We start from the raw sequence: 17,573 nt of genomic DNA on the forward strand, positions 1-17,573 counted from the left end.
ACCTGTGGTACTCTAGATGTTGCTGAATTACAACTCCCATCATCCCAGACTACAATTTATTGATAGGAGTTGTAGTCCAGTAACATCCAATCTGTCCAACCTCCTGAGCTCCAAAGTGATTGCGTGTGCAGGCACAAAAAGCAAGATTAGGTCGGAGGAAGGGGGTTGACCCAGCCAGAGATAATCAAAAGGAGCCTAAAAACAGGTTGCTTACCTGTAACTAATGATCTGGATGTGATCTGTTGTATTCATAAGAACTGGGTTTCTGCGCCTGCGCAGGGACCTTCCAGGCTGACTAGCTAGCTCCTCATTGCACCCCGCCCGTCTGCACGTGCCTTGTAGATTCCGTTGGAATTGACGGTTGGGGCGCCTCTCCTTCAGACTTCTCGCAGACCGCCATATCAGGACGATCCGCACAACAGAAATTAACAGTCCTTGCACTCTGCAGCGGGGCCAGCTGGGAGGGACTTATGAATACAACGGATCACATCCAGATCATTAGTTACAGGTAAGCAACCTGTTTATCTGGATTGTGATCCATTGTATCCATAAGAACTGGGTGTTTAGCAAGCTACCCCATAAGGAGGCGGGTGCAGATGACCCTCAGCTATGCCAACACCCGTTTCAACACAGACCTCCCAAAATTCGTCTCTCTAGCCATCCGCAGATCTAGAGCATAGTGCTTAACGAATGGCAGATGTGAAGACCATGTTGCCGCTAGGCAGACATCCGCCATCCTAATGCCTGACAGATGCGCTGCGGACGTCGCATAAGCTCTAGTAGAGTGCGCTCGCACCGTCTTAGGCGGTGCTACCTTCTGGCTCTTATAGGCGAGGAAAATGAGCTCCACTAGCCAGTGAGCAAGTCTCTGACGAGAGATTGGACGGCCTTTGCTATGCCCCTGGAAGGAGATAAAAAGCTTTTTACTCTTCCGAAAGCCGTGAGTTCTTTCCAAATAATATAGGAGTGACCTCCGCACATCTAACGTGTGGAGGGCTTTCTCCAAGTCAGTCTCTGCACCACTGAAGAAGGTTGGCAGCACTATGTCCTGATTTAGGTGGAACTCTGTCACCACTTTAGGCAGGAACTTCGGGTCTAGTCTCAACACTACCTTGTGTGGATAGAATTGAGTGTAAGGTCTATCCATCTGCAGGGCCGTCATCTCGCTCACTCTCTTAGCCGATGTGATGGCCAAAAGGAATGCAACCTTTAAAGTCAGATATTTCACTGGGACAGTCGCTAATGGCTCAAATGGTGCCTCCGTCAGGGCAGAGAGCACCAAGGACAGACTCCATGGCTCCATTGGGCTGCGCACAGGCGGGTACAGATTATTAATGCCCTTAAGGAAACGTTTACATTCTGGGTGGGAGAAGACTGTGGATCCATCCCATCCCTTGTGTCTCGATGAGATTGCAGCCAAATGCAGCTTAATTGAGACGTTCGCCAGGCCACTCATTTTGAGTGATGTTAGGTAGTGCAGAACGTCACGCGGAGTCGCACGCAAGGGCGCAACACCCTTCTCTCTCATATATGACCTGAAGCGGCTCCACTTGCAGGCGTAACTGCGTCTAGTTGACTCACACCTGCTATTCAGTAAGATGTTGTTTAATAGTTGATTCTCCAAGCGGTCAGCTTGAGAGATTGTACATCGGGGTGTAACACCTTTCCGTGTTCTCTTTGCAACAGGTTTGAACCTGTAGAACACCGACTGAGACATCTCTAGTAGTGCGGCAAACCACGGCTGGCACGGCCACCACGGGGGCCAGAAGTATGCATCTCGCCTGGTCCCGCATTATCCGCGCGACCACACATCCCATCAACGGCAGCGGTGGGAAAAGATATAACAGTCCCGTCTTCCAGGTATGTTGAAAAGCATCCCCCAGGGACCCTCGGCCTATGCCCGCACGCAACAATAGTTGACACACTTTTTGTTGGCACTCGTGGCAAACAAGTCTACCGATGGGACCCCCCAGGTCTCGAACACTCTGTCGAGGTGCACAGGGTTGATTTCCCACTCGTGTCTCTGGTTGAAGGTGATGTCTCTGCTGAGCCTGTCAGCCAAGCAGTTGTCCACACCCTTTATGTGGATGGACACCGGGTGAATCGAATGCTGAATGCACCAGTCCCATATCCTTTGTGCCAGCAGGCAAAGAGATAACGACACTGTCCCCCCTTGGTGGTTGAGGTAGGCAATCGCCATTGTGTTGTCCAATTCCAGCTGTACTGTCCGTCCCGTTATCATTGGTTCGAACGCCTTTAGGCCTTGGAACACAGCCATCAGTTCTAAGTAATTTATATGTTGAAGTCTTTGCGACTGAGTCCACGTCTCTTGCACACAGACGTCGGCGCAATGCGCACCCCATCCTGTCATCAAGGCATCGGTCGTTATTTGAGACGTGGGCTCCCTGGACACAAACTCAACCCCCTTGTTCAAATTGCCCAGTTCTAGCCACCACCGAAGGCTGGCAAGAACACGTGGCGGCAATGTCAATTGCATGCTCTGACCATCTACATTGGGTCGGAAATTGTGGAGGAACCAATGCTGCAGTGTGCGCATGCGGAGTCACGTGTGCTCTACTGTCGTGGTGCATGATGCCATCAAACCCAACAGTCGTTGGATTTGAACTGCTGGCTGTCTCGGGGCCCTCTGAAATCGTCATATGAGCTTGTGCATCTGGGTAATTCACTGCGCTGGCAAGAATGCCCATGCCACTTCCAGGTCCAGAACCGCTCCGATGAAAGGCACGCGAGTCATGGGTTCGAGTCTTGATTTCTTCCAATTCACATTGATGCCTAGACACTCCAACAAGTCCAGCATCTCCCGCACCTGCCTGATAAGCAAACTCCTGTTGTGACTCACCACGAGCCAATCGTCTAAATATGGATAGAGCCTTAAGCCCTGAGTCCGTAGGTGGGCCACAACAACCGCCATCACCTTTGTGAATACTCTGGGAGCAGTAGAAAGTCCAAATGGAAGCACCACATACTGATAAATCTGTGCCCCCACTGTAAACCTGAGGTACTTGTGGTGACTCTCTTGGATCCCGATGTGAAAATATGCGTCCTTGAGATCCAGAGTAACTGCCCACTGTTCGTTTACCAACAGAGGTAGGATACCCTGCAAAGTCACCATTCTGAACTTCTTGGGCTGAATATAGAGGTTGAGTCCCCTCAGGTCCATTATTGCTCTTATTCCACCGTCTCTCTTCGGTATTTGGAAATACCGGGAATAAAAACCTGTTAGTCTGTTCACCCATTGCACCGGCGTGATCGCCTGTTTCTCCAGCAGCACCTTGACCTCGTCCTGCAGCACCTCCGTGGCTGGTGTATAGACCAGTCCGGAAAAGGGAGGCCTCGACTCGAACTCCCACGCATATCCAGTCTGCACTATTCGCAGTACCCACCGATCGGATGTTATGTTGTGCCATGCTTGTGCACGGTTTGCCAGTTTGATGTTGATCCCGGCAACTACAGGGCCGATGTTGTGGGTCCTGGATGATATGTTTGGTAGCGATGGAAGTATCAGTAATTGGCTGCTGTGAAAATGATGCAATGGACGAACAATCCCGTCAAAAGCTCTTGCTGGAGGCGTCCTTTCCGCCCTCACGAGTTCTCTTCCCTTTCGATTTTTGGTTAAAGCCCCTACTGCATTGGAAGGGTTTAAACTGCTTCCTATACTCTCTCCGGTCCCGATACCGATCAGTCTTATGCTGATAATAAGTGCGACTCCTCGATGTTGAACTGGACCCGCTTGAAGGCACCATGAAGGTGCGGGCCGTGAACTTTGATTTTTTTAACGTCTCCATTGACATATCCGTGTCCTCGTGGAATAACCCTTTGCCATCAAATGGCAAGGACTCAACTTTTTCTTTCATGTCTGCCTGCAGAGTCGCTGAGCGAAGCCACGCATGTCTATGCAAGCTCACCGCAGTCACCATTGTCCTTGATTCAGTCTCTGACAAATGCTTGCGCTCAGTTGCTGGCGCGTTACAGCTGTTGTCTTTTCATATACGTCATTAAATCTCCATTGAAAGTCCTCAGGAGACAAAGAGGTAGAATCCTGTAAGAGAGCATCCCAAAGTAGATGGTTATAGCGAGCCATACACGCCGCGTAATTTGCAATACGAATCGCTAAACTAGAGGTGCTATAGATCTTCCAACCCATAACATCAATCTTTCTCCCCTCCTTGTCAGCAGGCGTGGAATGACGGTGCCCGCTCTTGGAGGATGAAGCGCAACTGACGACCAGGGAGTTTGGCACTGGATGGTGCAACAGATAAGTGTTCTCTCCCTCAGTCACCCTATATAGGTTCTCAATGCGCTTGGAAGTTGGAGCCCCGACTCCCACTGCGTCCCATGCAACCCTTGCAGCCTTGTCTATTCCAGGAATCATGGTGAGGGCAACTGGGTGTGAAGTCTTGGACCTCCTTACCATATTATAGACGGGGTCCGCAACATCCGCATCCGGGGATCTTATGTCCATGCCCAGGGCTTCCGCAATGTCCCTTATGAGGATATGGTAGGCTTTCAATTCCTCCGTTGGAGAGGTTGAAAGTTTCGGTGGTACATCCGAGGGAGGGTCAGATCGACGACTGACATCATCCCTGTCAGAGTTTGGGCCCGACTCATCATCCTCACTATAATCAGAGGGTGAGGAGGATGGTTCAGAAGGCGGAGGCGTAGCTTTCCTCTTTCTCTTCCCTGCAGGTTTTTCCAGCGCCCGTGGTTGGACTTCAGGCAACTGTGGATTTGCAGGAAGGTAAGTTTGAACCTGCGCCAACTGTGTCTGCACAGGTAAATTCATAGATGCCACGCGGGCAGAAGCTGCCACTTGTTGGTCTGGCAGCAGTAACGGCTGAGCAATCTCCACAGCCTGTACAGGAGCCTGCGGTCCTTGCGAAAGCACCGGTCGAACTCCCACTTGAATGCCCTGTTTAGCCTTCCAACGCAAAAACATCGCATAATCATCAGGCAGATTATGCCTAAAACCGCAGGAATGGGTCGGCTGCACCAACGGTGTTGAGCACTCGACATTGGTTGGAGGACCCTGCATCCTGGCCGGTGTTAGAGAGGAAGCATGAGGTAAACCAGCCGGTTCTCCACCATCAGGACCTTCGTCTAAGCCAGCAGACAGGAAGCCATGAAATGTCACACCCGAGGGCGTACTCGAAGTCGACTCCAGCAGCTCCCAAAGTCTGTCTCCCTGCCCAGCCAGTCCCGGAGTTCTCGGCGTCGAGGGGGACTGCGCCGGTGTCAATGCCGGAGACAAAAGATGAGGAATCCTCCTCAATGTCGAAGCCGTCAACACCGACGAAGGAGCGGTGCCCACATTCAAGATCTGCTCCGGTGCCGTGGACGTCGTCGGCTCCGAAGGCGAGACAAGCAAATGTGTCATTGTCGGTACCGATGTCGACTGCAATGTCGATACCGGTCTAAGGGTGAACTGGTCTGGTCTCAAAGTCGAGGTCAAAGTCGAAGCCACAGAGATCCGGACCGTCGACATCGAAGGCGTCGACGCTGAGACTGCAGGAGACTCAGCCGAGTCATCGTCATAGACCTGCGCAGCCGCCGGTGACGGAGTTCGATGTCGAGACTCCTCACGGTGGCGACCTTCCTTATCTGATGCACGACGTTCCTTGTCCTTATGCTTCCGCTTTCTCGAAACCTCCTTCGGCTTCTTAAAGAGAGTATCAACAGCGGTTTTAGACTGCGCCTCGGCAGACCCGCTGGAACTCAGCCCCGGGGAGCCCAATGTCCCACACTTTTTCGACATCGAAGACGCCCCCGATACCGACCCGGAACTGGTCGACGTCGAAGGACGAGGTGTTGGTGGTCGAAGTGCCTCTTCATACAACACTGCTCGAAGTCTCAAAGCCCTGTTTTGTCTTGTCTGTTTTGAGAACGAGCAGCACATCTTACACGCCGCCGTGTTATGATTCTCTCCCAGACACATTAAACACGCGTCGTGATAACCAGTAGAAGGCAACTTTGCCCGACACTTTTCACAACGTTTGAAACTTTTCTTAGTCTCCATCCTGTCCAATGCCGTTCCGAGTCCAATACCAAAAACAATCTTAGGAACAATCAAAAGCAGAATCCATAAACAAGTCCGTTAGCCGTTCCGAGTCAAAGCCGTTCTAAGCACAAATCTCGGGTAAAAGTTAGAAACAGAGTCCCAAAAGCCAAGTCCATTTTCCGTTCCGAGATCAAGCCAAGCAATCAATAAACAATAGTCAATCCGTTCAGCAGAAGAATAGTCACACAGTCCAAAGTCAAACCTAATCATACAAACGAGGAGCAACAGCCAAGAGGTGTAAGCACTTTGGCGGTCAAGAGTAAACTGAAGGAGAGGCGCCCCAACCGTCAATTCCAACGGAATCTACAAGGCATGTGCAGACGGGCGGGGCGCAATGAGGAGCTAGCTAGTCAGCTCGGAAGGTCCCTGCGCAGACGCAGAAACCCAGTTCTTATGGATACAATGGATCACAATCCAGATCCATCAGCTGCCTGGTGGCACGTTTGGCTGGACTGAAGCAGCAGAACCTTGGACAGTTCTGAGGCTGACATTTTACTCCAACAAGATTTGGAGCCAAACTGAGTCCTACTGAACTAGCTACCTACCTAACCCAAGTTCCACTACGTCTTGATTTAGTGAGGATCTTTAGAGGGGCAATCCTCAAGTCTACAGCCTCATATTCTGTTACATCGCACCAAGTGTATTGTTAACTTTGCTATGCAGAGAGCAGCATAGGAGAAGCCCTTGAGGATGAGAGCAATGGCTCCTTGACAGTGGGTTCTGACCCAGGGGTGTGTATGCCTCAACCTCAAATGGTTCAAGTGGTTCTGTCTCTGAGGGCTCTAGTCTACTAAGGTCTGACTGAAGCCAGAGTCTTGGACCTCAGAAGCCCATGTCATCAGATCCCAGGGCTCCCAGGCACTTCTCTTTCTGAATCAATGCCCTAGTAACTACTCAAAGCTGGGGCCATGACGGAAACACTGTGTAACCCACTGTTGAGAAGGACCCTAGAGGACTGCCAACATATACAACAAGTATATGCTGCAGCTTTTGCTAAGAAAAAGGAGCAAATCATATAGTTCCCACTTGTACCAACTAAAAGAATACAAGGGCAAGGATACTGTTTCACCCAGAAACCAAACTAGCTAATTTGTATGCATTCATAACCTAAGAAGATAAGGAAAAATCTACTTTGGCTCCTGTCAGTGTGATAGATTGCAACCGCTGTAGTGATATCATCAACCGAATATTCAAGGGCACGTTTCATTACATGCCATGGACATACATATCCTTCATAACTTATGAGGTTGAAAAATCAAGACATCACTACATCTACAGAGAGTACAATGGAAATGAACTCCACCAAAAGCAAAGGAAGAGTTGTAATGAAACAGAACAGGAAAGTGCATGGTAAAAAGAACTTAAGAATAACGTGCTTACAATATCACTAGCTTACCAGAAAGTCATTATTGTTTTAATAATTTGTTGGTACAGGTGTGTAGCTATAGGGAGGGCAGGCAGTGCAGAAGAATACAGGCCGACAGAAATGGGGCTGCCTGTCACACCCTCCTTCCCCCCGCTATGGGCATCTGTCTTCGTAGCCATCCACCCACCCACCTGTTGGTCTGCCTCCCTTTGCCAGGGAAGGTGAAAACAATTGATTATGCTCAGCCATAGCCTTAATTCTATCTTTCTTCAAAGTCTGGTGCAAAATGGGAGACCTACCAAAATGGGAGACCAAGAGGCTATTCTCACAATTGGCCGAAATCAGGCTAAGGGAGCCTAGCCCAATTTTGGCCAACCGTGTGCTGCAATGGGAGCAACCTCCCAAAGTACCCCTCCCCTTAGCCGAGGTTAACGGAGTGAGTGCTCTGTTAACCTTGTCTTTTTGATCATGTGTCGCCATGCCCCACAGTGACACACGAGTAGACCCCCGACCGGGAGGCTGCAAGCAGGGCTCGCGGGTCTCACCTGGGCTTGGGGGTCTCTCCAGAATGCCCCGCGCACTTGCACGGGGCATCCTGGAACCTCCGGGGGCTGCACGGCCCCCGATCCCTGCAGCCCACTAAGAGCTAAGCCCACTCTCCCCGCAGACCTCATTTTGGCGAGTCTCACTGATCATGAGACTCGCCTCCAAGTATTCTGGCATATGCTGAATTATTATTATTTTGGTGGGGGGAGGAATTGGGTCTCTATCCCTTCTAGACTTGGAAAAGTCAAAAGTGGTAAGTCTCTTTTCGTACAGCTGAACATCCCCAATGCCTGCTCTCAAGAAAGCAACAGCCACTTTGTGCCAGGCACTGAGAAAGACTGGGAGCAGTGAGAGAGGCTTACACTTCTTCTGATGTTTTCCAAAGCCTGGTAGAAAATGAGAGACAAGTCTACTCTCCTGAGCTCTCTGGGCATGAGTGGAGTCATGCTCTCACTTCATGCTGGATGCTCCACTTCTTCTTCCCCCCAGGAAAGAGGGAATAGGGTGGGACAGTGGTGACCAACAATAATGATTTGCTTCTAAGGCCAGCCAAAGTTTGTGGACTCTGACAAAGGTCATTGGTTGGGATGACTGATACAGTAATCTTCCCCCATCAAACTGGGGATTTCAATCGCAGTCCCAAAATCCTAAATCATTAATCTAATGTCAACAAACATGCACATATCACCAAACACCAACACTCCTGTATTTCTCTTGTTCATGTTTCATGGCTCAGTGCTTTTTTTCATGTTTAATTCCAGAACCACAAACAATGCGAAGAGAGACTGAGCAGGATGGGCAAGCTGATTCCGGCACAAAGAATCCCAGCTTACAGCGTGGCAAAATGTTAAACAGCTATTTTGAGTAGCATACTGCTCCTAAGATGTACTGGCGTTTCATGCAAAGGAAACTGTAAAATGTGTTGCCTCTGTTCAGTTTAAGGTACGTGATCTCAGCTTTAAGAGGACAATTATTCCTGTTTCTCATGTTGCTTCTGAAGACAAAATTCTCTGACACACAATATTTCCTTGGCAACCAATTATGATGAAGAAAGCTAGGTTGGGGGGACTAAGTGACGGGAGTGGACTGACTCATCCTTCACATGCTTTGTTTGCAAACAAATGTCTTAAGTAACAAAGACAGAAGGAAAGAAATCACTTTCATATTGGTATATTCTTCCATACAGTCTTGTTAATGACAAAAGAAAGGAAGCAAAAGAGCCACTCTGTAATACAACTATCCATCATTCAATTATTTGAAGAGATAACAGTGTTTTTCTAGATCTTTCTCAAACTATGATTTATGGAACATTCAATACTGGATACTCATATTAACTATATGGATTTTAATATAAATCAAACAACAAAGAGACACTAATGCTCCCCACATCATTATATTTGGTTCTCTGAGGCTATGATTCTTAAGCGCTTACTTGCAAACACACTAGTTTAGGTTTGAGATGCTAGGCAAGATAGGGATTAAGATACCTTTATGTTACCCAAGAGAAACTTAAGCTTATTCTTAGGGCTGCAAGCTTTAATTAACTTAATTTGTAGATTAACTGAATGAAGCTTAATTGGTTGGGGGCCAATTTGAATAGCTGAAGCCAAATTTTTAATTGGTGAGGCTGAGATTTAAAAGTCCACAAAACACTTTTGTGCTGATGTCTTGATGTCAAAATGCAAAAGGAACATGGATACAACAAATATTTATATACTGCTTTCTTTTCAACAAAAGTTCCCCAAGCAGTTTACATAGGTAGATAGACAGATAGATAGAAAGAAATAAAATGGTTCCCTGTCCCCAAAGGGCTCACAAGTTAAAAAAGAAATATAAGATAGAGACCAGCAACAGCCACTGGAGGTATGCTGTGCTGGGGATGGATAGGGCCAGTTGCTCTCCCCCAGCTAAATAAAGAGAATCACCACTTTTAAAAGGTGCCTCTTTGCTCTGTTAGCAGGGGACAGAAGGAAATAGTTCATTTTATGTCCTTTTCTGCGAACATGTGGAAGTAGTTAAACTGTAAAGTGGCTGACATGGCAGGCAGCCTTCTGTTGATGGTAAAGACCCGCCAGAGTTGCAGAACATCTTTAAAGACAGTCCTGACGGTGTAACAACGGGGCGGCTATTGAATTACTGAAACCGGGCGGGTCCCTCATGTTCATGGAGGGATGCCTGTCATGTCAGTCACTATATGTATTCATTTATTTCATTTTTATCATGCCTTTCTTTGAAGGAACGCAGGGCAACGTATGTGCCCCCCCATTTAAAAAAAAAAACTCGTACAAGAACCCTGTATGGTAGTTTAGGCCCAAAGCCAACCAGTGAGCTTCATGGCTGAGTAGGGGTCCGAACCTGGATCTCCCGAGTTTTAGTTTAGCACTCTAACCACTACAGAAGCTGTCCTATTTGAGGCTTCGGTAATATGCAAAATGACTTGCATTTAACAATTAAAAAGGATATGTGATTAGTTTGCTAACATTAATTAATTAATTAGCAGTCCTACTAGTCCTATTAATAAAGCATAATAAACTCTATAACAGGAGTATTTCATACCCAATGTTTTAGGTTACAAGCACTTCATGGATTCATAAATCCTGAAAGTACAAAAAGATCTTTCAAACTGTCATTAAATACATGGGAGCAAAGACATTTTCAAAACTGGCAACCTTAGCTATAATCCTGAGATGCATGTTACTTAAACCTAATAGCTGAATCAACATCCATGTTCAAGGACAATGTAATCTCACAAAGGCTGGGGGGAAACAATGGGGATTGAAATCACCATCATGTCCATGTGCCTGGCCACTGTCGGAAACAGAATACTTGGTCAGAAGCAGGGCTGTCCTTTGGGCGGGGCGAGCAGGGCGATCGCCCCCAGCCCGGCTCTCTCTCTCCTCAACCTGCAGTGCCAGGCTCAGCCCCCACCATTGGAGCAGCAGCTGGAGAGAGCGGCTGCCACTCTCTCCCCAGGCCCCCCCCCCACTTCGGCTGTCACAGAGTGGAGAAAGGCAGTGGCTCCTGTGGCATTTGGAAAAGGGAACTTACGGCAAGAAGGTGCTTCCTAAGCTTCGCCTCCCGCTCTCTCCTTCACTGTCTCCTTCATCAAGCCCCAAGGCCAGGAAAAAAGGAAAGGGAATTAGGACGGAGTCCGGCTAGCTTGCTGACTGTGGTGGTTTAAAAGGAGAGCAGAGGAGTCACTTAGATGACTCGGCTGTGTGTTACCAATGCTGCTGCCCTCAGAGGCCCAGGGGAGAGAGAGACTCGGGATGTTGAGGTGGAAGTGGCACATGGCAAGGGGCGCAGGCACAGCACTTGCCTCGCTGCTGGGCTTGCTAGGGGGCTGGGGCTGAGAATGGCTGGCTGATCACAGAGGCTGGTGGTGGTGGAGGAGGAAGCCAGGCAGGCTGGCCGGTGGAGGTGGTCTGTGCAGCATGCTCACTCGGCAGCCAATGCCACCATGAAAGGGAGGAAACAGCTCTTGGCAAGGAGTGCAGGCAGAGCACTTCTGGACCCTGCTGGGCTTGATAGGGAGCTGGGGCCATGTTGCTGCGAAGAGGCAGGTGCCTGAAGCAGCTCTGGTGGTGGAAGGCATGCATACAGCAAAATAAGAAGAGCGAGGAGCCATCCTTGCTTTGCTTGTGCTTCCCCTTGGGGACACTCCCAAGTAAAAAACAACCAACCAACCAGAAATTCTTTTTTGATCCAGACAGGGAATCCCGTCTCCTGCTACCCCCTCTCCCCTTGCCCCACTACATCTGATTAACAGCACAAATACAACAAGAACAAGCAATATAAATTAAGATCAATCAGATTATCAATAACAGAATTTGTTTACTGGAGGGGGAATGGGCTGGGAGGAGGCGCATGCTCTCTCTGCCCACAGCCTCCCCACCAACCACTGCTGCGAGCCTGCGGTCCACTGTGGGAAAAGGGAAATACAGGAAGAAAAAGCCTCCTTGGAAGGTGGAGGATGGTTGGATTTCAAATCCACTGAGGCTGGCATAGAAGAGAAAGGAAAGACGGTCCATGTAAAGGGCAATTCCTAGTTTCTCAAGCTGTGTCTTGCTTTGCTGTCATCCGTTCAATGTTAAAATGAATGATAATCCATTTTGCATTAATAACTCTATAGCCTGTTTTTATGCATTGCAAGTTTTGAAAGAAATGTGTGTAGAGATCACACTGCATTTGCACATTATTATTATTATTATTATTATTATTATTAATAATATTAATATTAATATTATTAATATTAACCAAATTTGTACAGTGCCCCAAACTTTCATCTTTGGGCGGTTAACAGTAGCATAAACAAGTTAAAAACATATACAAAAGTGTAAAACAATTTAACAATTTAAAAATAAACCATAGATTAAAACCTAAAAATTTAAAAAGCTGAGAAAGAATGGGTGAATAGGTTGTTTAAAACTGTCAGAGATGGGGAGGATCGTATCTCAGTAGGGAGCGCATTCCACAGTCTCGGGGCAGCAACCAAGAAGGCCTGTCCCCGTGTGGCTACCAGCCGAGCTGGTGGCAACTGGAGAAGGACCTCTCTAGATGACCTCAATGGGTGGTGGGACTCATAACGAAGAAGACGTTTTCTTAAATACCCAGGGCCTAAGCCGTTTAGCACTTTATAAGTTATAATTAGCACTTTGTATTTTGCCTGGAAACCTATAGGCATCCAGTGTAGCTCTATCAGCAAAGGAGTGATGTGGTCTCTCTGAGATGACCCAGAGACCAGCCTGGCTGCCGCATTCTGAACCAACTGAAGTTTCCGGACTACATACAAAGGCAGCCCCACATTACAAAAGTCAAGTCTGGAGGTTACCAACAGATGTACCACTGTTTTGAGGTCGTTGGAATTTGTTACATGGGATTTGTAACGTTTTAGGAAAATAACACCTATAGTAATAAGAACAATACAAATTGTAACATTTAATCACACACTTGTGCATCATTAAAAACAAAGAAAGCATACTTTTTTGCTTCAGGATGATTGGATCGGATTTTAATATTCTTTGTGTGGACTGAACAGAGCTTTGCAGTCCCCTGCCCCCCCCCCCACCTTCACATCCTTCTCCTGAGGCCCGGGAGACTCTCTGGAACAGAATGGTATATGTTGCCATTCAAGCGGACATCTTTGAGCAAAAGTCTGGAGGAAACAAACATGTTCCGTATCTCCTGGCTGTTGCTACCTAACAGGTGCAGCGGCTTTACACTGCTTTTAATCTATTCTCATAACCGGCTATTCTCATAACCACAGGAAAGCGTGCTAAGGGAGCCTAGCCCACTTTCCGGTGGTCGTGTGCTGCAATGGGAGCTGCACAGCTCCTGGCAGCAAACCGCACTGAGTAACCCTTCCCTTAAACGAGGTTAGTGGAGCGAGTGCTCCGCTACCCCCATGTTTGTGATCATATGCTACTGCGGTGTGGCTCCTCATCACGGTGACACACAAGTAGATCCCCAACCAGGAGGTAACAACAAGCCTCCCAGTTTCTGGGGTCTCCCCAGAATGCCCTGCACACTCACGCAGGTCATCCTGGGATATCCCGCCACCCCTACCAACTCCATGACAAAGCCAGTAGTAGTGTGGGCAGCCGATCTGGCCGCCCAGGCACAGCTCTCTGCTTGTTTGCGGGGAGAGAAGGCTAAGCCCTCTCTCCTCGCAGAGCCCGGTTAGGCTCTCCACACTCCTCATGTGGAGAGCCTCATATTGTATATTATACTGAAATGTTGAGGCTCTGCACATGCCGATTCATCCCTAGTCCCGCACCCCGCTAGGGACAGCCCTGACCAGAAGGACCTTGGTCTGATTCAACAACACAATTCTGATGCTCTGATGCAGGGGAAACTGCAAACAGCTAAGCTTTTTATAGTCGATCCAAGTGAGAGTTCTTCCAAATTCAAAAAGCTGTTGGCCATATTGTAAACGAGGACAGATTTAGGGGCTGGCAGTAAATAGCCCCACTGATCACAAATAGTGGGCTGAGAGGACTGGTTGCTGACATTTATTTGTTACCTAAAACAAGAAACTGGCATTCTGCATAGTGGTAAGCTAATCTACTATAAGAGTATACAAAACCGAATCACTGGATCAAGCAGTCAGAGAAAAAGTATGGTACTGTTCTTCACAGAATAAGCCCCTCACCTTGGTATATTCATATTTGGCTTTGGTAAGCATCTGCAGGATATCCACTTCTTTGCTGTCACCAGAATTCAGGCTTACTGGGGAAATTCCTATGCCAGCTCCCTGCTGTGCTTTCAGTTGTTCTTGCTGAGTTAAACTGGAAATGAGGGGTGAAGTCAGAAATGAATTAGAAAATAGAGTTCACTCACAATTGCTTCAAATAATTTAGGAGACATTAGGAATAGTTTCAGCTGTTTTTTTCTTTTCTTCCTTTTTTCCTCTTTCCCCCGCCCTCCCTCCGCCAACCATTCTGCCCTAAATGGAAAACTAAGGCTTGCCTAAGGTTGATAATGTGATTTCTCCAATTTTGTGCACACTGGGCCATAAAGAGACTTGACTATCCCCAACTCAGTCACAGCTCATATGGCCAGGAGGTACATTAAATAGTTGTTCATTTTATGATCGCTGGTGATGGAAGGGTGGCGAATACACACAAATAAGTCTTTAACTGCTAGTAAATGACCAATTTCCTACCCCAGCTGTTTTATAATTACAGCAAACTGCTGAGAATTTTAACACATAGTCACTTGGCTGAACTACAGTGCAGTTTTAACTAGATGAACACTGCTATTATAATCCATTAAACATGGTTTACAATTGCATGAATCCTCTGCAAACTAGTCTTTTACTGAAGTAAATTAGCAGTCTGAGAGAAGTTTAATAACCAACAACTGCAGGGTATGCTGGTTAACAACAAATGATCTGTCAAGAGCATGGGGTTCTTGGAGCTGACAGCTTGTTTCTTCTAAAATCATGTGTAAACTATTTCTGATTCCTACGCTATCCAGTGCAGCATTGTTCACTAGAATAAAACAGGACTGTCACACAAGAGTAGTCAACATAAGACAGGCCTCCACAACTTCCTCAGGCTGCTGTATATTGGTCAAAGTGGAAGTGCTGGAATAAATAAAGAGTGTGGGTATCATCTTCAACCACATTCATCCCATTAAAAATGGCATGCATTGGATACAGACAACAAAGACCCCTGTGACCTTAAAGACTAACACATTTATTCTGACATAAGCTTTCATAGGCTAGAGCTTTGTTGGGCTCCCATTCCAGGTTTTGGTCTGCACAGCCATTCTAGCCAAAGGAACATGGTGGCAGGAAATGGAAGGGCCAAATACCAGACCGGGAGGGAGCCTGGAGAATTGCTCTAGTAGTGGTGTGGAGCCAACTGGGGATCTAAGTATTCCTGCAGCCAGAGGAGGTGTGCATGAGGCATGAGCCTCCTTGGAGAGAGCTTGCTCATGAGTGGCTCAAAAGGGCCACATTCTGTTATGCAGGCATCCCCCAGCAATGATGGCCAAAGGAGATGATGGAAGTTATAGTCCAACAACACCTGAGTCCTTGCTTTGAGCGTCTGGCAGTTTGCTAGATTGGAATAAAGATGATCAATTGAGTACATCTCAATTGAGTACCAAATGCACTCCTAGGCTTTCCCAGGCTCTCCTATCTAGAAACCCTTAAAAAAAAATCAACTAAACACTCTCCATCTGACGAAATGTAAGAACCTGATACCAAATACAAAGGAGGCAGAAAACTATAATGGAAAGAAAGCCACCAGAATGTCCATAGTGGCCTGGCTAGGCAAGCAGCTCAGCTTTCATTCTCCCACATAGCTGTCATCATAGCACCTCTTCCCTTTCCTGTGTATCAAAAAACCTTAAGCCAGTCAACTGAGATACAATTATTATTGCTGAAAACTCCTTTCTCTTAATCTCTTGCCCATTCAGGAGGATTCTGCCCATTACGATTGAGCTCCTTTTCTCTGGCAAATATTTCCACCTCAAATTAAAGCCTGGATTTTCAACCAGACCATCCCGCCCTAAGATGGAATCTTTCCCTACTACTCTTAGTCTCATCATCATATTTGGAAAGACTTATGATCAATCTGTGTTTGAGCATTTATAATACAAACTGTTTCAGCAAACAATCTTGAAGGCCAGGTTTAAATGAAAAACAGCCCTATTTAAAGGGTTTGGAAATAAACATGCACATTTTTGCATTTACCAGGACAATGAAGATCAAAGTTAATGCAGACAAATTGGAGGGGGGGACCATTTACCTGGAATTTCCCTCTCCCAGAATCATTTTATTTATTTCACTCACTCACACACACACACACACAACAAAAAGTGAAAGCCCTCTTCCCCCAATGAAGAAAACTTTGACTGAGACATTCCAAATTATATTCAACAGAATTAAAAGCTTTAATTAACTTTCTGCTTTGATATTATTGAGTCCATCTATGTTAGCAATTTCAATATAAAGAGAGGCTATATTAAAAGGCTGACTACAATAGCAGTCACATAACATGCAAAAATAAAATCCCCAAAGGCCTTCTTTGCCGATCAACACTTACTTTTTCATGAGCTCTGCAATTCTTTGGCATTCTTCCTTATCATAAAACCAAATTCCATAAATGGACACTGTAAATGCACATCAAACACAAACCATGAACAATGCAGCACAATGCCTGCCAGCAACTCTTTTTGGTGAGGACAGTCAAAGATTATTTGCAAAAGGTTTTCTCAAGCTCTTAAAGACATTTTTGGAAGACTTAAACAGCTGCACTTTGCATTCCCTTCTATTTCTCCAACAATCTTCTGCTATGTGATACAAATATTGGGCTATAACAGCCAGTTCTAGCTGCTTTCCCTATAGCACTCTATGGGGAACAGGGAAGGACTACGCTTCTCAGCTCTCCCCACACACCTTCCAAGGTATCATAGGAGCTTTCTGTCGTGTCACTTCCCTTTAAGGGCCCTCTCCGGTACTGTGCAAAGACTGCTCTGAGTGGAGGTAAGTAATGGGCATGGCCACCTTTGCACAGGGCCAGGGGTGATGTGCACATGATTTGACTTTCATGCTTCAAAGCCGAATCTTTGCACGGGCCTACAAACTAAGTTTGCAGGTAACCGGTATTGTGGTCTGAGAAGCCAATGAACACCAGACTCAGGGAGGCTTCAGGTGACCACCAGTGAGTCTGTAAGAGGGGAACATGCTGATAAACGGTTGACAACCAAGAGCATGTGCTCTTGGTGGATGTGACATCCAACCCCACCCCAGTCTGGTTCCCAACGTTCTTCCAACCTCCATCAGATTTCTGTAAGTTGGGTGGACAGCGCGGGAACCGGATGCCTTGCCTGCTGATAATATGTGCTCTTATTTGTCAATATTTACTAACATGTTCCCCACTTCAAGACTCACCGGCAGTCACATGAAACCACCCTCGGTCAGGCAGGCTCCACTCATAATCAAACAGGTTCTGCTCTGGCTACATATCTGGGCCCTAACCCCTCCCCTTACCTTCCAGATACCATTCTGGTTCCATCCTGGCCAATAATACCCTGCCCAGGCTCTGTTCCTTCCTAGTTTAATCCCATGGCCCC

The 17,573-nt window shown here is 47.1% G+C and overlaps 1 protein-coding gene and 1 long non-coding RNA gene across 11 annotated transcripts in view; one reads left to right on the top strand and one right to left on the bottom strand.

Annotated features, from left to right (window-relative positions):
- The window catches only part of LOC128326994 (uncharacterized), a 40,148-nt gene extending 30,957 nt beyond the window's left edge, over nucleotides 1–9,191 (top strand). Inside the window, exons 1-3 of one of the 3 annotated variants that reach the window (XR_008308390.1) lie at nucleotides 388–508; nucleotides 1,687–1,860; nucleotides 8,750–9,191. This is a non-coding gene — a long non-coding RNA (uncharacterized LOC128326994). Of the gene's footprint in view, nucleotides 1–387; nucleotides 509–1,686; nucleotides 1,861–4,197; nucleotides 4,321–8,749 lie in introns of those variants that run through there. The other 2 variants (XR_008308391.1, XR_008308392.1) reach the window with 2 other exon arrangements.
- The window catches only part of DCP1B (decapping mRNA 1B), a 65,376-nt gene that overhangs the window by 24,087 nt on the left and 23,716 nt on the right, over nucleotides 1–17,573 (bottom strand). For all 8 annotated transcript variants that reach the window (XM_053255020.1, XM_053255021.1, XM_053255027.1 and 5 more), the window contains 2 exons: nucleotides 16,544–16,610; nucleotides 14,140–14,275 (listed from right to left, as the gene is read on the bottom strand). In XM_053255020.1, coding sequence (XP_053110995.1) covers nucleotides 14,140–14,275; nucleotides 16,544–16,610 — 203 coding nt within the window. The remainder of the gene's footprint in view (nucleotides 1–14,139; nucleotides 14,276–16,543; nucleotides 16,611–17,573) is intronic.

Source organism: Hemicordylus capensis, chromosome 5 (genome assembly GCF_027244095.1).
Source record: "Hemicordylus capensis ecotype Gifberg chromosome 5, rHemCap1.1.pri, whole genome shotgun sequence".
Lineage (NCBI taxonomy): Eukaryota > Metazoa > Chordata > Lepidosauria > Squamata > Cordylidae > Hemicordylus > Hemicordylus capensis.